Source organism: Cricetulus griseus, chromosome 3 (genome assembly GCF_003668045.3).
Source record: "Cricetulus griseus strain 17A/GY chromosome 3, alternate assembly CriGri-PICRH-1.0, whole genome shotgun sequence".
NCBI classification, from domain to species: Eukaryota; Metazoa; Chordata; class Mammalia; order Rodentia; family Cricetidae; genus Cricetulus; species Cricetulus griseus.
Window position 1 is genome coordinate 231,185,424 of NC_048596.1, and position 21,403 is coordinate 231,206,826.

Sequence of the window (21,403 nt, forward strand, 5' to 3'; positions counted from 1 at the left end):
ACATCCTGAAATTTGCAGGCAAATGGATGGAACTAGAAAGCATCCTGAGTGATGTAACCCAGACCCAGGAAGACAAATTTGGTATGTTCTCACTCATAAGTAGATATTATTCATAAAGCAAAGGACAACTAGTCTAAAGGCCACAACCCCAGAGAACCTAGGTAACAAAGAGGACCCTAAGAGAGACATACATGGATCTCCCTTGGAACAGGAAATAGACAAGTTCTCCTTAGTTAATTGGCAACATGGGGGGGGCAGGAGGAGGAAGGGGAGAGGGGAGGAAGGAAGGGGAGGAGATCATGAGGGAACAGGATGGTTGAGTTGGCAGAAGGACAGAGAGAGAGAGCAAGGAAAGAAATATCTTGATAGAGGGAGATGTTATGGGGTTAGGAAGAAACCTGGCCCTAGGGAAATTCCCAGGAATACACAAGGATGACCCTCCCCAACTAAAGCCCTAAGCATTAGTGGAGAGGGTTCCTGAACTGGCCTTCTCCTGTAATCAGATTGAGGACTACCTTAATTTTCATTACAGAACCTTCATCCAGTAACTGATGGAAGCAGATGTGGAGACCCACAGCTAAGCACTGGGCTGAGCTCCTGGAATCCAATTGAAGAGGGGGAGCAGCGATAACATGAACAAAGGGGTCAAGGCCAGGATGGGGAAACCCACAGAAACAGTTGACCTGAGCTAGTTAGAGCTCATTGACTGTGGACTGACAACTAGGGAACCTGCATAGGACTGAACTAGGCCCCTGAATGCAGGTGACAACAGTGTGGCTTGGACAGTTTATGGGGCCACTGGCAGTGGAACCAGGATCCAACTCTAGTGCATGAACTGACTTTGTGAGAGAGATACCTTGCTCAGCTTAGGGGTGGAGGTGGGTGGGGGCTTAGTCCTGCCTCAAAGTGGTGATAGGACAGACTTCCCATGGGCTTCCTTAACCTCTTTAAGGATCGGATGGCAAAGATGAGGGGAGTGAGAGGAGGGGAGGGAGAGGGAACTGGGATTGACATGCTGAATAAATAAATAAATAAATAAATAAATAAATAAATAAATAAAATTTAAAACAAAAGAAACTGAGGTCTGAAGTGTCCTGACATTTTCCTAGTCCCATCCAAACACTTCCTAGCTGTAGTAAATCCCAAATTCCCTTCCAATTCATAGGAGTGGACCTAGCCCACTCAGGTACTGACTTCCTTAGGTCTTCTAGTTCTGAGAAGGGTATGTGGGGACTTTGCACACCCTAAGACGCACCTGTGTCTTCTATCTAAATTCAAAATGGGCAGAAGAACGAGAAGAGCAATCTCAGTGGACCACATGCCCCTGCTGGAGCTCTGAACTGTCTAGGGTGTGCTGGGGATTATCTGTGAGGAGGCCATTCCTAATGGTAATATCCTGGTGTTAGGACCTGGCTACAGTCCAGTGGAGCATCCTTGAAGCCACCATCGCAAGAGGCTGAGACACCGTAGAGGTACCCATCTGCACACTTTTCACATGTCATTCTAGTACTACAGGTGGGCGAAGAAAGTTCACAGTTTCATTTGAATGGGCCAAAGGGAATTTCAAGGTTCACACCCCCTAACTCCAGACACTCAGGCACCATGCTCCACCTCCTCAGGTGCTAATGTGCAGCGCTTCGCCCGACTACTCACCAGCATATTCCCCACCCCTTATCTGCATCTACTTGGTCCAGAAACTGCAAAAACTAGGTGCTTCACTTGCACCTGTATCTAACCCGCCCCTTATCTGCCTAAGACCAGCTCCTCATTAGCAAAGCTCCCTCTCACATTCACAAGTCTCCCCTCCTCCCACCAATAACTCCTCTAGTCAGGCGCTCACCTGCCCAAGTACCCCTCACTAGCACATGCTCCGCCCCTTACTTGTCTATGCGGTGTTCCATACCCACATCATGCCCTTCTTTAGCAAATGCCCCCTTCTTGTTGCTGCGAACCGGGCCCTTGCAGCAAACCCCCTACCACTTGCCACCGCCAGGTTCCCCCTCCCCAGCTCTGCTTCCTTCCCGCCCTCTTCTCATTCCTTCTCCTCTGCAGCCCGCCCATCACTTATCTCCCGCCCCGCACCTCGCTCCGCCCCATGGCAGGAGGAACCGCCTTTCTCCCCTCCAGCCTATTGCAGACGACGTTTCCATTTCGCCTGTCCAATGAGAGTCTCGAGGTCGCTCCCCGCCCCGCGCCGTGCGTCAGGTTAAAGGCAGTCCCCACACATGCCCCAAGCTGATCACATGCCATGTGGCGCTTCCGCGGTCATCGGGGACTGTGCGCTCTACAGCGACTGAGCTGCGGGTGAGACACTGCGGGTGGCAACAGCGGATGGGAAGGGGCAGGACCGGTACGAGAGATTTCCGGTCTCTGCCATTCCTGGGCACGGGTGACAGCCCCTTCTTGAGTTCCTGCACCCCAGAACTTCTTGAGGGTGTCTCAAGTACCCCCAAACCCACTTCTTGGTTCCCCAAACCAAGTGCTTCCATCAGAGCCTGTACAGTAGTCCTTCCATCACCGGCCGGTGGCACAGCACGCTCGCCCCAAGCTGTCCCAGCTGCCACAGTTGGGGTGACACCAGTGCTCCAAAGGGGAGCCAGGGCCAGGGCACTGTCCTGACCCACTTTCCCTTCTTGGACCTTTGGTGATCCCAGAACGAGTGGGTGGTCCTGAGTGTGGGTTACCAAGGCTGTTTGAAGTAAACATAGGCTTTGATGTGAATTTTAACTGTGTAATAAAAGAGGCAGTTTATGGCTCTCATTAATAGATTTGCACCCATCTCATTTTTGTTAGGAGGCAGAGTCCTTTAGGGCTCCATGACAAGCTGCTGTTTTCAAGGTTGTGCCTCCCGGACTTGAACATTTTTGTAGCGACTCGATTTATAGAGAAGTAAAGTAAAGATGCTTCTCAAAAGTGTTTGGCTTTCATGCTAATCCAAACCCTTATTTTGTAGTCAGCCAAACTGCTCTTAGTCTAGGTGAGGAAACGTGGAGGTGTAGGTTTCGGTGGGGGTGTGGGCTTTAAAAGCGTTTGAACTTGATAGCAGCAATTTTATTCGTGTATGTAGTTACCAGAATGTAAAGTGAGTGAGCCACCCTGGCCTTTGTCTCTCAGTGCTGTCTTGCAGATCCTGATCTGATGATCAACAGTTTCTTAAGATTTCTACCCATAATCTGGAATTTTCTGACAGAAAGGAAAACCAGTTGATTTTAGCATATCTCCCTGATAACTGCCAATAACTGAACTGGTGGGGTTTGGGGTTTGTTTATTGTTGTTGTTTTCTTTTTGTCCATATAACCTTTAAAGGAGATATTTTGGAGATCTTGATATAGAAAACTCCCTAGAGCATACAGTTTGAGAAAGTAACTACTTTAAATGATGTAATCATTACTTGACAAGAATGCTCTAAGAAGATTGTAACTCTTATCTATTTTGGGTAGTCATCCTCCCTAGACTTAAAATGTTTTTGCTTTTTTCTTTTTATTATTTATGTACATTCCTACAGTGTTTACCTGGTCACATGATACTCTTGCACTGTCTTTTTAGAAGTCCTTGTGCTTTTGTTTCTGCTCAAGGTTAAAACAGAAAGAGCATAACTAGAAACTAGTTTTTGAAATGTCCAAGATCTTAGAAGATGCAGGATACAAGTTCCCTTTACTTAGTTATCTTTATTCTATGGTATTATTTACATATGTCACTAAAGTACTTAACCAAACAACTTTCCAGGAAATTTACTAACTTGGAGAACTTTCCTTAAACTCAGCAGGGTACACCACAGAGTATGGAGAGAGAAGAGTGATCAAGCCTGCGAGCGAGCTCTACAATATAAAGTGGGCGACAAGATCCATGGGTTCACCGTAAAGCAGGTACCCACACATCTGTCTTTCCATGTTCTTTATGAATCAAGGTTGGTCCACATTCAGCTTCTGCTGTCAGATAGGTTCTCTCAGAATAGAGACCGAGGTTTTTGTCCTTCACTTTCCAGGACCTGGCAAGCTTCCTGACCTGGGGCAGGTGCTCCAGGTGTCTTACACATGAAATGATGGCCGGTCCTTAATTGTACCCTTCAAAGCCTCAATCATTTCAGATATTAGAAAATGACCCCCCCTACACACACACACACACACCATCACCAAAGTAGGGCCTTAGTAGTCAAACACACTGACATTTCTGCAACCAAGCCTGATCGTTCACTGTGATGAGTGCAGATGCTGTGTGCTGTTCCTGTGTCTCCTCCTTCACATGCTGTCACCAAGTATAATAGCTTCTAGACTTACATAGAACCTTTTTAGCTATGTGGTCTTGGAATTACAAAGAAGAGATGGTACACCAGTGTCTACTTGATCTACATGAAAAATAGGTTTTGTTGTTTCTCTTTCTTGTCTTTATTTTTTACTTTTAGGTTGAAACCTTCATGTTACTTTTTTTTTTTTATCTAATATGATTATTGAAAAATTTGGGCTGGGGATGTAGCTCAGTTGGTGGAATGTTTGTCTATGATCCAGAAGCCCTGGGTTTGATCTATAGCACAATATGAAACCTTGTTTGGTGGCCTGTGCCTATAAATGAAAGGTGTAGGCAGGAGGATCAAGATTTCGGGGTCATTTTTTGGATATTTAGCAAGTTCACGGTCAGCCTGGAGCACTCTTGTCTCATATGAAACAGGATATATTTGTGTGTGTGTGTGTGTGTGTGTGTGTGTGTGTGTGTGTGTGTGTGTACATACATACATACATACATACATACATACAAGAAAATTTTGGTCATAAACTTTGTTCTATGCTGGTATTTAACAAATACGAGAAGAGAGCAACTATAAGCTAGAAAGCCTCATGTGGCTGCAACAAAAGGAAGAATTTGGTACACTTGTACAAATAAGCAAGGCCAGTGAAGATGGAGCTTTAGTTCTGGGATAGGTCTTGGAGTGGTGAGTCACAAAAAGGGGGTGAGAGCATTGTGAACTCTCTAAAAGGCCATGCAGAGGAATTTGGATTTGTAGAACAAGTTGCTGGTAATGAAGTCCTTGTTCAGAATGGTGCATTCTTTTCTTTATGTTTCAAACTAAAGAGAAATGTGGAAGAAATGGTAATTCTTGTTTGAAAACAGTTGCTCTGAAAGCTGTTGTTGGGCAGGCTTCACATTATCTCCTGGTTTTCAGTATATTGATCATCTCTCTGAGTAAATTCAAGAACATGAAGCTAGCTGTAACTACAGGAGTATTAAGAGCCTGCTTTTTTCACGCCATTTGTGTATCTGGACCCCTAAGTTAGACTGGAGAGACTTGGTTCTAATTGTTGTTCTGCCAGGAACTTCCTGTCGAAAAGTGGACAGCTTACCATCTGAGAAGAGAGAAGGATAGTGGTATTATTAACATAGAATGGATGGTTTGTGATTGAATGAAAGGGACCAGCTGATAGGAATGTGTGACAGGACACTGTGTGTGTCCCTGTGGGTGCCAGAGATCTTCCTCAGAGGTATCTTCCTCAATACTTTACTTTTTTAAGGCAGTTTTTCATATAATCCTGGCTGGCCTCAAATGTGCAGTATAGCCAAGGACAGCCTTTAACTTCTCTTATCTTCCTGCTTCTATCTCCCAGGAGCTGGGATTGCAGGTGTGTGCTACCACACTCTGTTTCATAGGGTGCTAGGAATGTAACTCAGGGCTGCATACACAGCAAATCGTCTGCCAACTGAATTGCCTTCACAGCCTTGAGACAGAATCCCTCACTGAACTTGGAGTTTGCTGATTTTGTTAGACCGCCTGGCTCACCAGAGAACTTAAAAAATCTTCCTGTCTCTGCCTCCTTGATGCTGGGATTACAGACATACACTGTTGCATCTCACTTTTTATGGATGCAGGGGATCGAACTTAGGCCCTTCTACTTAATCAGCTAGCACTTTACTGACTTACGTATCTCCCCAGCCCCCAGAATAGTTTATATCAAGGACTCTAGTGACAGGCTCAAGTAAGAGGTCATTCCTCCATCTCTCTGCTGCTGCTGCTGCTGCTGCTGCTGCTGCTGCTGCTGCTCCCTCCCTGAGGAGTGGGTTGTTACTCATTTTTACTGTAGGCATTTATGAAGTAGTTCAGTAGCAAGAACATGGACGCTGGGTGGATCTTGGCTCAGTGGTCATTAACTCTGAGGCTCAGCTGTTTTCATATGTAAATGAGAGGATGGATGACAATGTGCAGTTCGTTTGTAACAAGCTTGGAAAACGATGGGTAAAGAATAAGTAATCAAGGCCAGAGACAGCATGCATTCTCATCAGGCTTTAGTCGAGTCTTAATTTCTGTGTTTATGGGATTTGGATAAGATGGTCTGTCTCTACCAGGTCTGAAATTCTGGCTTCCTGGCATCTAGTTTAAGACAGAACAGCCTCTTCTTGGCCAGAAGTAACTTAGTTAGTGAAATACTTGCAAGAGGACCTAAATTAGAGCCCCAGAATCCATGTTAAAACAAAACCAGGGGTAGTGGCTTGCAGCTACAGTCCCTTAACAGACAGGTGGATGCTGGGTACTCACTGACCAGTCAAACTAGTGTACTTGGCAAGTTCCAGGCCAGTGAGGGTGTCCTCTGATCTCCACACACTCATGCATGCATACCCCCCCCACACACACATGAGAACAGAAGCTGGCTCTCCTGTGTTGAAACCAGCCATACTGTGTCAGTGTTCTCACACTGTCCTTCTCTCCCCAGGTCACTCCTGTCCCTGAACTGTTCCTAACAGCAGTAAAGCTCAGCCATGACAACACGGGAGCCAGATACCTGCACCTGGCGAGGGAAGACAAAAACAACTTATTCAGGTGGGTGATCTCCTGAAGAGCATGTTCTTGAATGTCTCTGTCTAACACATCTACCATACATCCTGAAATGATAGGAAAAAGTGTGCCTTCCTGGCTATGGTGGCTCACCAGTAAACATAGTACTAGGGAGGCCGAAGCAGGAGGATTGCAGTAAGTTCTAGGTGGGGCCAAGATGCATAGTGAGTTCCAGACCAGACTGATCTGTAGAGCAGGAATCTATTTCCACCCCGTCTCCTCTTTCCAAAAAGGAAGAGTATATGAATTCATCTAAGAATTCTGTCATCTAGGTACATTGAAATTTTGCAGTATGACATACTGATTCATACATTATAGTCAGAAAGTGTTTTATCAAAAGATGGTGATGTGAGAATGGTTGTTTTTAATGATACAGGGTGGCCTCAGGTAGGAATTCTGTTAGAGAATGTTGGCTAACTCCTTGTCACCTGTCTGTCATCATCCCTTTCCCTCAGCGTACAGTTCCGCACGACCCCGATGGACAGCACTGGAGTCCCCCATGTTCTTGAGCATACTGTCCTCTGTGGTTCTCAGAAATATCCATGCAGAGATCCTTTCTTCAAAATGCTCAACAGGTCATTGTCCACGTTTATGAATGCCTTCACAGGTAGGACTGACATCCTGAATCAAAACCACGTTTTCTCTGTCAGATATTAGTGGGAGAATCAAGTTATTTTCCAAGAGCAACAGAGGACTTCATGTAGTGGAATCATTTTTATCCATCCCTGGACTAGGTGAAAGACGCTAGAAATTCAATTATTTTAGGGAAGCTACATCTTGGTTAGATTATAAAAATGGGAGTACTAGGGGCTGGGGAGATGGTTGGATTGATAAAGTGCTTGACACAAAGCATGAGAGTGAGGACCCAAGTTCAGAACTCCAGCACCCACATGAAAGCCAGGCTTAATGGTGTGTACCCACAATCCTAATGCAGGAGAGGTGGAGGCAAGAGGATCGTTGGTCTTGTCTAGCCAGTCAGTATAGCTGAATTGGTGAGCTCCAGGTTCAGGGCAAGACCCTGTGTCAAAATATAAGGTGGAGAGTGACTGGCAAAAGTATCAGCATCAATCTCTGGCCTCCACAGTGACACAAGCACATGTGTGCATGCACCTGAACACACCACACACAAACACACACACACACACACACACACACACACACACACACACACACACATACACACACACACACACACACACACACACACACACACACACACACACACACACACACACACACACACACACACACACACACACACACACACCACACACACACACACACACACACACACACACCACACACACACCACACACACACACACACACACACACACACACACCACACACACACCACACACACACACACACACACACACACACACACACACACACACACACACACACACACACACATTCACACAAACAATTAACAAATAAGTAAATGAAAAGTGGAGTTTTAGGACAATGGTATGGGAGGTTTTTTTGATAAATTATAAAATAAAATTGGGGATATCCCAATAGCATCTATAATGTTGTGATTAATATCTGTATCGCTTAACTTAAGTCAGTCTTACCAGTTAAACCAGTGGAGCATCCAAGTCAAGCAGTCAATCAAATCAAAGCTCAGGGAAGGTTACTGAAGGGCTGGTGCTAATGTCTGTTCAGAGACAACAGTGGTGTTTGGGAAAGGTTAAAGCTCAGAATGATGAGCTGACAGGATGCCAAGTGCTGGGCTACGCCTTCCCTTTCCATGGGAGTTAAATATTGAAGGATGTCAAGAAGTGAGACTTCAGTCATGAGGTTCTGGAGGCATGTTATATATTTTAAAATCTTGCTCTTCTTTTCTCCCCAGCTAGCGATTATACGATGTATCCATTTTCCACACAAAATCCCAAAGACTTTCAGAACCTCCTCTCGGTGTATTTGGATGCAACTTTCTTCCCATGCTTGAGGGAACTGGACTTCTGGTATGTAATGAGCAGTTATGTGATGTAGGTTTTAGTAGTTGGCTCACTACTGTATTCTTATTTATCCATTTATTGTTTACATAGGCAGGAAGGATGGCGACTAGAACATGAGAATCCAAGTGACCCTCAGACTCCCTTGATCTTTAAAGGAGTTGTCTTTAATGAGATGAAAGGGGCATTTGTAAGTGTTCTTCCTCATTTCTCTGTACTAAAATTATCTTTGTAAAAAAAAAAATATGTATTTGTAGGTAGTATGCTCATGTATGAGTGCAGACTCTAGTATGCCAAGGTTCGTATGGAGGTCTGAGGACAGCATAAGGTGTTGGTGCTTGCTTCCATCTTGTTTGAGGCAGGGTTCTCTTGCTTTTTGCACCTGGCAGTCTGGCCCAGGAACTTGTGCACATTGTCCTTTTTCCACCTCTCATCTTGCTAAGGGAGTGCTGTGTTTACAGAGGGTTGCTAATGCGTCCAGCTTTATGTGTGTTGTCAGGATTTGAACTCATGTCATCATACTTTGACACTAAATTCTTTAACTGCTGAGCCTTTCCCCCAGCCCACCTTTGTAAAATTTTGAAATGTGTGTGCACGTGGGATATAGGAGACCTATGGTTATTTAATATTCTCACCTAACTCCTTCAGTTATCTGGAGTCAGTACTGAGGGCAGAACCCTTTGGTGGTGGGAGGGCCAGGTTTTGTTATACGTGATGTATAACATCATGGGATGTGAAGGCCGGCCCTGGCCTGGTCTACTCTTTCAGAAGCACATGGGATGGTTTATATATACCAGGACAATCTCTGATTCTTGTGGCCTCTTGGAATAGCAAATTCTTTATCTTCCATCTTCCAGTTGGTATCCTTTTATTCATGACTCTCCGTGTAGTAACATATTTGTGTCTGTATAGTTAGCAGACAAGGAAGTCTTGCACATCCATCCTTACCTTACCATGCCCTTCTCTCTGACCTCAGACTGCACTTCTAAGAGAGCCAGTTCTGGGGTCCACAGATTATGAGTAACTTGAACACTAAGTTAAACTGTATCCCTGCTGCTCTTCGGTAGCATTTGATTTATAAGTGTTTCCATTAACGTATTTCTTTTCAATTTCAAGACAGACAATGAGAGGATTTTCTCCCAGCACCTCCAGAACAAGCTTCTTCCTGACCACACGTACTCTGTGGTCTCTGGAGGGGACCCACTGTGCATCCCAGAGCTCACGTGGGAGCAGCTGAAACAGTTCCATGCTACTCACTATCACCCAAGCAATGCCAGGTAGTGTTGGGTGTAGAGATTTGAGGGTGGACCAATAGTTGACTTGCTTGCATTCTTACAGTTCTTACATTAAGTGATATGGCTTCTCCTTGAAGGAAGATGTGTTTGCTGAGCAGATTCATAGCTCTGGGGTAAGATTGTGTTGCCTTAGTTGACCTCTGAATCCTACTGGGGCATCACTGTAAACATCTACAGCCATAACATTCAGCTGGAAGTGTTTAGTGGTTACAAACTACCTTTCGAGTTGCCTCTGCTGGAGTCCCAATTCCCCATCCTGGTCTGTTACATATAGAGTGTGAATGGTGGTGTCCACTCTGGGACCCATGTTCACTGTACTCACGAAGCCTTCTGTTGTCTTTGGCAGACTGAAGTGCTCTGTAAATGGTGAATGGTAATAATTGAACTTTATTTTTTCTTGTTAGTTCTTTTTGCTCAGTCGGTTATCTGTGTGTATTTTTATATATACTGTGCTTTTGGTTTTGTTGTTGTTGTTTGAGACAGGGTCTCACTGTGTAGCTCTGGTTGGCCTGAGATCCATGTAGATCATGTGGCTTTGAACGAATAGTTATCCACCTGTTTCTGCCTACTAAATGCTGGGATTAAAGACATGTACCACTATAACAGGCTAATACTTGAACTTTAAATGGTAGCTTCTAAAGGAAAAGAAAGATTGCCTCTCGCATTTGTAGGTTTTTCCCTGATGATTACATAAGTGCGTTATATTAAAAACATGCAGTCTGGTAATTGTAGCCTAAAGTTGAATTTTATGAAATTCTTTATTTTGGACTGCCAATCTTTGATACATTCTGGTATACACTGTATGTCATAAGAACTCATTTGGTTTTTTTTTTGATGCCTTTACAGCAGGTTCAAAATCAAATTAAATCATTTTTGTTACATTTAGCCAAGTCTTCATGTTTGCTGTGTGTAGTTATACTGCCTCAAAACAAAAAAGTATCCCTGTATGCAGTTCACATTCATGGGGAGATTAGCTGGTATACACCTTGTACTCTCCTTCTCATGCAAAATCCTTCCATGTTGATTCCTGTCCATTTCAAGCAAATAAGGTGTTATGTTCCCTGGAATCCTTAGGTTCTTCACTTATGGCAGTTTTCAACTGGAACAGCACCTAAAACAAATCCACGAAGAAGCCCTGAGTAAATTTCAGAAAATGGAGCAGAGTACAGCAGTGCCGGCCCAGCAGCACTGGGACAAGCCAGTGAGTGCCCCATCCAGTTTTGTCAGTGTTGTTATCTTGCCTGTTAAGTATATTAGAATGAAGACTTGAATGATGTAGTACTAATGCTTTGAGAAGTTGTCCTGGGGTGTGCAGTGTTTCCGAGCTATTCAAGACCCAGAGAGTGGTTATTTGTTAGAAGTTAACTTACTGCAATGGATTTGACATGTCTAGATAATCTATGGTTGGTTGGTTCATGCCCAGTGCCTGCCTAAAGTATTATGTCATTTTGCAGCGAGAATTCCATATAACATGTGGCCCAGATTCATTAGCTACGGATGCCACGAAACAAACAACTGTGAGCGTTAGCTTCCTCTTACCAGAGTAAGTATGTGCTGAAAACTTTATTCTGGCAGGCAGTAAGACAATACGCAGATAGAAGTCTAGATTAATTCTTCAATCAGGAGTAATTTAATGGACAGGTAGGAGGATCTAAGAATCAAGTTTTAAGAATAGAGAGCAAATGTCAAGTTTTTAATATCTGCAAATAGGGTTGGGAAAATCAACTCTGCCAGCCAATCAGGGAAAAATAATTTTTCTTGTTGCATGTACATATTCATACACATTCACACAGGGTCTCTGCAGTTCAGTCAGCCTTGGAACTGGCTATGTAGCTAAGGATGGCCTTGAACTTCAGCTCTTCTTGCCTCCTCCTCTCAAATAAGTGTGGGCCACTGCTCCTGGTTTTAATTCAGTGCTGGGAAATGAATCCAGGGTTTCATGTGTGCTAGGCTAGTACTCTACCACTCTACCACCTGACCCTCAGCCCCTTCCCTCCTTAGTATATAGTGATGGTAATTGATTCATTATAGTGAATCAGAGAGGGCTTTTAATGTTTGAGCTTTGGGGGTTCACTGGTCCACTCTAGGTTTAAGTGCCCTGTGACCATTATCCTCAGGAGAATACGGCACAAACAAAACTGCTGAAGAGCAGCCTTACACTCATGTCCCGAGAGCATTTCAGAAAGGAAGGGCAGGACTCATCTACCCCACCCAAGCTCTGGCTGCTGCTCATAACTCCACAGTCTCTTACGCAGCTGACATGGTCCTGTTGCTGAGCCTACACTCTGCCCAAAGACACAGCAGACCATCTTGTGGTAGCATTTGCTGTGATACTCATTTAATTTTCTGGTACTGACACCCCCCCCCCATCCCATATAATTATTCACATAAAAATTCAAGAATTTCTAGTAGACCTTAAGCTTGGTTGGAGATGCAGGTGCTCATTTAAGAGGAGTTTTGAATGACTTTTAAAAACCCTTAGAGCTCATTACGTAGGGCATGAGGACCTGAGTTCAATCCCAGAACTTCAGTGCTGAGCATGGTGACACAAAGTTGTAATCTCAGTGCTTGGAGCAGGGAGTGAACAGAGACAGATCCTCAGTGCTCACTGTCCAGCCAGCCTAGTAGCATCAAAAATTTCTAGTAAAAATAAGAGAGGCTATCTCCAAAAGCAAGCTGGGTAGCACCAAGGATTGGCAAATGAAGTTGGCTGTCATGTTTATGTATATAACTACAAACATGTTTATGCAGACATCTTTTAAAAAGAATATATGTATAGCCACCAGCAATTTTCTTTTGTGTTCCCTTCTTACCCACCCTTACTTATTCTCCCCACCCAACCTCTCAATGAAGTATCACTGACACATTTGAAGCCTTCACGTTGAACCTTCTGTCTTCCCTCCTGATTGCTGGGCCCAATTCCCCCTTTTACAAAGCTTTGATTGAATCTGGACTTGGCACAGACTTTTCTCCGGATGTTGGGTAAGTTGCATTTCTTTGGTTGGATTTGATTGACTTGATTGCTTCGTTGTTGTGACTTAACTGATATGGATAGGGTATGATGTAGTTGATGGCAGGATGAACTGATTGCTTTGATGGAAATTGACTTGATTGATTTAGTTAATCGGATTTACTGGCCTAATTGATTGATTGATTGACTGATTTGTTCAGGTTGGCCTTGCATTTTCATTCCCCCTGCCTCAGCCTCTGGGATAGCTGGCACTACAAGCCTATCTGCGTTCCAAGGTCCGGTAGTTTACGTCAATACCACTTACTTAGTGTTTTAAAATTCATGTCATTTAGTATTCCTTAAAATACTAAGGTGTTGTAAAACTCAGCAGTAGACTTTTAGAAATTTTAAAAGGCTATGATTGTACATTTGAGTAGCTATGAGAAGCAAGTGTCTGAGACCATTATTTTAGTATATTGCTTTAATGTGTTTTGCAGTGGGATCGTGCATTAGAAGTCTTTAGTGTGGTATGTCAGTAAATCAAAGTGCTTGGCTGCTGATGCATTGTTGCCTTTTGTATTCTAGATATAATGGCTACACGAGGGAGGCTTTCTTCAGTGTTGGCCTCCAAGGGATTGCAGAGAAAGATGTCAAGACAGTCAGAGAGCTCGTAGACAGGACAATTGAAGAAGTTATTGAGTATGTGCGAGGGTCATAATGACCCACTTCTATCTTCCCTTCATGAATGTTCTGTGGGAGGGAGACTGAGCTGTCTCCACGCTAGCACTGCCAACCTCCTGTTGATGTAATGTGTGACATGTGTTGGTTCAATTTAGCTATTTATATATTTGGTTTTTATTCTGGATTTTTTATCATACAAAGTAATGGGTGGTGTGACATTTTCATACATATATATATGTGTATATTATTTTTCTCTTCTCCCATCTTTATGTCCCACCCCTGTTCCTTCCTCCTTCATATAGTCTGTCCTTATATATCACTTATTTAATTGTTTCAATATCACCTCTGAGACCTCTCTTTCTTCACAGCATCTCACTTGTTAATTTGTTTTGTTTTAGAAAAGGGTTTGAAGATGATCGGATTGAAGCTTTGCTTCATAAAATCGAAATCCAAATGAAGCATCAGTCTACCAGCTTTGGCCTGGCCCTGACATCAGTATGTGATCTCCTTGCTACCACTGCTTTCCCTTTTGTCTTGATTTTAGTTTTATAACGAGTAGTTCTTTCTGAGTTTATTTTTTGGTGTGTTGTTTATTCTTTATTTAACTTATTTTATTTTTATTTTTATTTTTATTTGAAACAAGGTCCTGCCATGTAGCTCCAAGCTCAGTTCTGTCTCAGCCTCCTGGATGTGAGGGTTACAGGAGTGCACCTGCTGCTCACCAGAACTGTGGTTCTTGACAGCACTGAATATATTGATTAACTTTGATAATTGATTTTCATTTGAGCCTCAAAACTTCTACTATCCTGAATGAAACACAAATATACTCATGATTTAGTTTCAAATCATGTTCAAATCTACTTATGATTTAGTTTTTCTTTCTTGTTAAAGATTTTTTTAAATGTACATGGATGAGTGAATGCCTATGAGAATTTTTGTGCACTGTGTGCCTGCAGGAGCCTTTGGAGGCCAGAAGACAGCATTGAATCCCCTGGGAACGGAACTTGGGACCCCTGCAGGAACAGTAGCTCTCTTTACCACTGAGCGTCTTGCCAGCTCTTCTTATTATTCTTTGATTGGCTTGTTTAGTTGGCTGTTAGTTTTGTTTTCCTTTATTTGTCTGTGAATATGTGTCTAAGTGCGCAGGTATATGTGCGTATGAAGGTGTGTGTATCTTGGATGTCTATGTACAGACCAGGGAAGGCAATATCAAATGTTGCTCCTCAGCTACTGTCTACCATTTCTTCCTTTTCTCTTGCGGGCCTCTCACCAAGTAGGTGAGGCTGGCTAGACAATGAGCCACAGGGACCCACCCGTCTCTGCCTTCCCACCATGTAGCACCATGCTTGGCTTCTTTCTTTTTAATGTGGATTCTAGAGATCAGGTGCAGATGGATAAGTGTTTCACCATCTAAGCTATCTCCCCAGCCCCTTAATTGGCTGTTTAGGAATATTTTATATAAATATAAATGAATAGATTTATTTATTTATATAACTAATATATCATAAACAAAATAGAGTTAGTAGGCCTTTATCCAATCAAATAATGACTCAAACTTTGTTATAAACAGTTCTGTCTTGGGAGTGGAGGATAATAGGGATTGAACATAGGAGCTTGGAGATACCAGACAAGTGCTGTACAAACTGAGCTGTATTCCCACCCCTCATCCATGGTGTGCTTAAGCAGACACTGGTAGACTGTCATGCCTTTGATGTTTACTGGGGTAGCCTAGCTTTTCTAAGGTGATAACACTGCATTGTACATTTAAATTCCTTTGTTGTAGTATATAGCCTCTTGCTGGAATCACGATGGGGACCCCGTGGAGCTCCTGCAGATGGGAAATCAGCTGACTAAATTTAGGCAGTGCCTTAAGGAAAATCCAAAATTTTTACAGGAAAAAGTAGAGCAGTATTTTAAGGTAAGAAAATTGGAGAATCTTCTGTCTATAACTTGGTATTTAGATTCAGAATATTGGAAAATGTCAAATTATTGAAAAATGTGAAATTAAGATCACAATCTATGTGAGTTCCTGTTAATAGGCTATGTATGTGTGTATGTGTATGTGTGTGTGTGTGTGTGTGTGATAAGAAATGCATGTGCTTACACACCTTAAATTCTGTTTTTGAGATTATAATGCAAGTTCAGTATTTATTTTATTACAGTAATATGAATTACTACAGTGTATAGCATGAATTATTGATGTCTGTTTCACCCTGCTTTCTAGCAAGCTGTACTTGGCTATGTGTTTTCTGTTGTACTCTACTTAATTTTTGAGGGTCACACTGTTACCTATTTTGAAGGATAGTTTTCTGGTAAGAATTGCCATTGTTTGGGACAAGGAATGTGATCATTTGATCTATGATTTCTCTGTGTCCTAAATATACCCACCATACACACTTTGATTGGAGTCCTGGCATACACACCCAAGCTGGCTACTCAGCCTTCCTGCCTCTGCCTCCTGAGTGTTGGGATAGCAGGCAAGCTCCACCACATCCAGCTGTTGGGAGTTCTTATTGTAATCTAATCCACATCCTCTCTTTGTTGGACATCGTGTGCACATGCTTACTTGTTGAAGTAAATAACAGAAACATGCTAAGAACATCTGCCATTTTTCTTATCAACATCTGTTTCCTTCACTTAGTTTATGAATCGGTGAATTGTTAAGTGTTGTTCCAGAAATGGACATGATGGCACATCACTGTAATCCCAGCACTGGGGAAGCAGTGGCAGGAGGATCAGGAGTCCAGGGTCATTCCTGGCTACATAGTTAAGTTTGAGGCCAGCATGGGCTGCCTACCTGAGACCCTGTCTCAAAACAAACAAACAAAAGATTATAGGTCTAGCCTTTTGGAAATTCATAGTACTGGATAAAAATTAATTTTGAGTTCTCTTATCTTTAAAATAATTCATACTATTAGAAAGTGCAGGTTTTCTTTACAACAAAATTGTACCGTTTGGGAAAGGCAGTGGTTACAGTTGGCCCGATTATAGTAACAGCACCTGTGACTCATGCAGTGAGCGTATAGCAGGTGTGAGTGTTTCATACAGCCTGTGTGCTCATAGCGGCCAAACAGCCCTAGCGAAGTTCTCAGTGTCTGAGAGGTGGGTAAACAGAACCGTAAGCCCAAGTGCACACTGCTCTCAGATGTTTTAATTTGCTGGATTTAATTTCACTCCTTCTTGTTTTAATCTGGGTTGTTGTTGCCATGGTTCCTATAGCACAATCAGCACAAGCTGACTTTATCCATGAAGCCAGATGACAAATATTATGAGAAACAAACGCAAATGGAGACAGAGAAGCTAGAGCAAAAGGTGAATTCTCTCTCCCAGGCGGACAAGCAGCAGATCTATCAGAAAGGTCAGAGGCATTGGGGTGATGTGGCTTACTTAATTTGATGTGATGCATCTGATTCATATGATTGACATGAAGTTCCTGGGGCATGAACTCGAGTGCTGTGGGAGCTAGGCTAGGCAAGTGCACTCCCGCTAGCTAAGCTCTGTCTCTGGCCTCTTCACTGTTTATCTTGAGATAAGGGCTCAATACTGACCTTGAACTTTCCAACTTCCTGCCTTTGGGTAGCTGGGACTAGAGGCTTGTGCCTCCAGGCCTGGAAATGTAGTTAATTACCTCAGTAGTAGTTCTCAACTGAAGGCCATTGTGGCTATCTTCCCCCCCACACACACACACAACATGCCCCACCCTAAAAAAGGATTAGCAGTAGGACAATTTTGCTTGTTTTAAAGGCTTGTTTTAAATGTACCTGTCTTAATGCTTATTCCTAATAACTAGAGGCAGGGTATTTTATGGACAGCTACAGACTTTAGATATGTCATGATTGGTTCCAACCATGACATTTGACCATATCAGAAAGTTGACTCTCTAGTTCATTCATTTGTTTCAGTTCCCAGTGCCAGGTTATGGACAATCCATCAGAGGGAAGTTAAGGTGGCAGGGCTGTGAAACAGCTGTCACATCACATCCAGGGTCAAGATCAGAGTGGAGAGAATACAGCGTGCATGCCCACCTGCCTACTTGGCTTGCATGCAGCTAGCTTTCTTCATTGTTAGGCAAGTCAGAGCCCAGCTCATGAAGTGGTGCCACCTGCATTCAGGGTGGATCTTCCTACCTCAGTTAACTCTATTAAGTTAATACTTCACAGACATACCCAGGTTCAGCATGGATAGAAACTTCCTCATTGAGACTCTCTTTCTGGTGATTCTGGGTTGTGCCAAGTTGAAAGTTAAAGTATAGCAGTAGCTCAAGATGTTAATAATGATGCTCATGTTATGGAAAGTGCTTTTTTCTGTGCAGATTCTCTGCAGAGCCTCGCTTAAAGTAGGCACAGTGCTGATGCCTTTCACGGTTGTTTCCATGTGGTGGGCTTTAAAGTGTAAGCTTCAGTATTGGGAACCTCTGGGTTAAAGCCCAGCCAGAAGATGCCTGGCAATGGGAAAAGGTTTATTAAATTCACATCAGTGTTTTTGGTGTCTTACTGCCAAGAGAGACTGAAGCCCTTACAACAGGGACATTTTGATTAGAGGAAAGGAAAAAGAAAAATAGCTGAGCATTTCAAATGTTGACTATGACAAGCAAGGGCATTTGGGGTGCCAGGGTAGTTGCAGAGTGGTGCAATGACATCGGGTGGCCTAGACACGGCGTGGCAAGCACCTTACATACTTTGATGATCACGTCCTCTCTACCTGTGGCCTCAGTGACTCACTTTGGATCTTTTACAGTGAAGAATAGCAGACTGAGAGCATAACACCCTAAAACTTTCAGTAAGGGTCGTTCGGTTTTCATTTTCACTTTCTTTTTTCCACTTTAGGTTTAGAATTACGGACTCAGCAAAGTAAACCTCAAGATGCCTCCTGTCTCCCTGCATTAAAAGTCTCTGACATTGAGCCCATCATGCCTTTCACCAAGTTTGACATCGCCCTCGCAGGTCACCATCAAGTCCTTCTCTTGGGTGACTGGGTCCTTTGACTGTATAAGGAGAAGTTTGCAAACAGACAGGGTCATGTTTTAGATGTCTTCTGGAAAACTTCTGAGTGAGCAGCCTGTTTATATAGTCCTGCTGTTTGTATGCCTGGCAAAAGTATTATTGATAGCCCTGCTGTTTATATGCCTTGCAAAGTATTATTGTTTGGTGTGTGTGTGTGTGTGTGTGTGTGTGTGTGTGCCAAAAGCCAGTCTTCTTTCTATCTGCTCAAGTACGATCCACCTGTTTTTCAAAATACTGTTACCACAGTGTCACTCACTGGGACTTGGGGTTTTGCAGTTCAGTTAGGGTAGTGAGCTGGTGACCTGTCTTCAACTCTCAGCTTGGGATTACCCAAGTGTGCACCCCCACTCCTGGTTTCTTTTGCTTTAAGTGAATTGTAAGAATCAGACTCAGGCCCTGTTTTCACCAGCTGAGTTTTTTCTAATCCTTGCCAATTATTCAGATTTCAATGATGACAGACTTCTTTATTCAGTAAGCAGCTTTGTTTCTTCCTGTAAGTAGATTTGGTGGTGTTGAGGGAATTCACTGCTGCTGGAATCAGCTGAGGGTATGCATTTCCCTGTGGTTCAATTCAGAATGGATTGAGAAGACTGTCAGAATTCTCTGAGGCCTTCCCTCACTCTAGCTTGGCAGTCACCATAGGAGAGGATGTGGGGAGGGCGATAAACACCTGCAAAGTTAGGTACTGAGGAGTTACAGAGAAAGGACTTGATCTGGGGGTGCTGTTGGCCTTCTGTCTCACTGCTATGAGATCTCAGAGTTGTCGGTTTTCTCTTTGCTTGTGGTCAGTGGCATGTGAGACAGTTGTCTCTGGAATAGCATTTTCCTGGAAGATGTTGCCACATGAACTTGTGAGTGGCCTGGGTAGTGTTTTGTGGGCTTTCATGTGTACTGTGGACTATGGGGAGGATTTCATTTTGGAACCGAGAGCCTCCTGTATGCTAGCAAGCACAGGATGACAGCCCCAGGGCTGAAACACAGTTCCTGTGGGGCATCTCTAACCTGCCTTGAATATTTTAATAGTGATTATCTCACTGGTTTATTTGTATAGGTTGTGTATTCAGTTGAGAGGGGGCAGAGGCAGGGAATGAGAACTGGAAATCATTTTCATGTGTGGGTACGGGTGTGTGTGATTCTGTATGTGGTTGAACTCACGTGGGGGAAGCATGGACATATGGAGATTGATATTTGGATTCATTCTCCATTGATCTTGTAACTTATTTATTGAGGCAGGGTCTCTCAATCAAACCCAGAGTTGACCAGTATGGCTAGTCTTGCTAGATAGACAGCTTCTTCCAGGGCACTCCATCTCCAACCTTCAAGACGAAAATTACAGGTGGACTGCTAGGCCTGTATGGCATTTTACATGGATGTCTGGACGCCCAAAATCTGGTCCTCATGCTTGTGAGGCAGGCCTTTTAACTATGGAGTAATCACCCCAACCCTCTTATATTTTTATTTATAAGTGAATCTCAAGAAATAGAGACAATAAATCAGCAACAAATGTTTTCATTCCTTTTTCAGTATAGGACATTATGTTGGGTGGGGATACATAAAACAGAATCTAGGAAACTTACTCCAGAGATGCGGAGATGCCCTAAAGTCATGTTGTCCTAAGATATAATGAGGGCTTGTGGAGGACAGGACATTATACTCTGCTCCTGAAGGGTGGGAGTGGGGACCAGCAACATAATAGAGTTGCAACAATGAAGTCAGGTGTTGTGGGAAGGGCCATCAAAGAGGACTCAAGCATGTTGATGAAGGAAAGCTGTCAGTATAGGAGTCAGATACAGGTGAAACTGACAGTGAGATGCTGCTGAAATTAGCTGTGAAATCCGAGAAACATGATCATTTCCCATCCCGGTGCTTCAGCAAACAGCAATTACCTTCTGCTGCAGTGATTCTGTTTCGAGCTGTAATGAAAGTGCAGTGAGGAGATGTGTACCAAAATGAGCACCGTGCTCTTGCAGCTTTTAAACCTGCATCCTCGAAAAGCAGTAGTGTGATTTCTTAAAGAATGATTAGGGGCTGCAGATGTAGCTCAGTTGGCTGAGAGCTCTCCTGCCCAGCATGCACAGAGTCCTGGGTTCCATCCCTAGCACCACTTAGACCAGGTGTGAGGACCCCCTACCTGTAATTCCAGCAGGAGGAACCAAGAGCTCAAGGCCATCCTTCCATAAACATTTGTTTGAGGACAGCCTTATGTACATGAGACCCTGCTTCAAAAACAATGAAAAATCCATTCATTCAGATTTTATTAATTAAACCAAAGGATTGCTTTTGTTTTCCAGCTGGAGACATCCCTGTGCAGTACTGCCCCCAGCCCACCAATGGCGTGGTGTATTTCCGAGCCTTTTCCAGCTTAAACACCCTACCAGAGGAACTGAGGCCCTATGTGCCTCTCTTCTGCAATGTGCTGACCAAGTGAGTTGTAGAGCATAATAGATGCATATCCATGCTGTTCAACATATTTTTTTACAGTGTGTGTGTGTGTGTGTGTGTGTGTGTGTGTGTGTGTGTGTGTGTGTCCTTTGAGTATTTGTATTATGTTCATGCCTGATGGGTGTCGCCAGCCAGGGAATTATTTTGTTTTTAAAACTTAGTGTTTGTCACAGCATGCACAGTGCTATTTGTTTTCTTATGGACATATTTTCTTATTTTAAATATATTACATTAAAATATGAATCTAGAGAG

At 43.3% G+C, this 21,403-nt stretch overlaps 1 protein-coding gene across 2 annotated transcripts in view; it reads left to right on the plus strand.

The window, feature by feature from the left end:
• Positions 1-2,176: 2,176 nt before the first annotated feature.
• The window catches only part of Pitrm1 (pitrilysin metallopeptidase 1), a 31,609-nt gene continuing 12,382 nt past the window's right edge, over positions 2,177-21,403 (plus strand). Inside the window, exons 1-16 of one of the 2 annotated variants that reach the window (XM_027405080.2) lie at positions 2,177-2,304; positions 3,764-3,866; positions 6,699-6,805; positions 7,276-7,427; positions 8,675-8,789; positions 8,874-8,970; positions 9,897-10,057; positions 11,150-11,276; positions 11,530-11,618; positions 12,929-13,057; positions 13,611-13,724; positions 14,105-14,201; positions 15,490-15,624; positions 16,926-17,064; positions 18,533-18,649; positions 21,001-21,133. In XM_027405080.2, coding sequence (XP_027260881.1) covers positions 2,249-2,304; positions 3,764-3,866; positions 6,699-6,805; positions 7,276-7,427; positions 8,675-8,789; positions 8,874-8,970; positions 9,897-10,057; positions 11,150-11,276; positions 11,530-11,618; positions 12,929-13,057; positions 13,611-13,724; positions 14,105-14,201; positions 15,490-15,624; positions 16,926-17,064; positions 18,533-18,649; positions 21,001-21,133 — 1,871 coding nt within the window. In that variant the 5' untranslated portion in view covers positions 2,177-2,248. The remainder of the gene's footprint in view (positions 2,305-3,763; positions 3,867-6,698; positions 6,806-7,275; positions 7,428-8,674; positions 8,790-8,873; positions 8,971-9,896; positions 10,058-11,149; positions 11,277-11,529; positions 11,619-12,928; positions 13,058-13,610; positions 13,725-14,104; positions 14,202-15,489; positions 15,625-16,925; positions 17,065-18,532; positions 18,650-21,000; positions 21,134-21,403) is intronic. The other variant, XM_027405081.2, reaches the window with a different exon arrangement.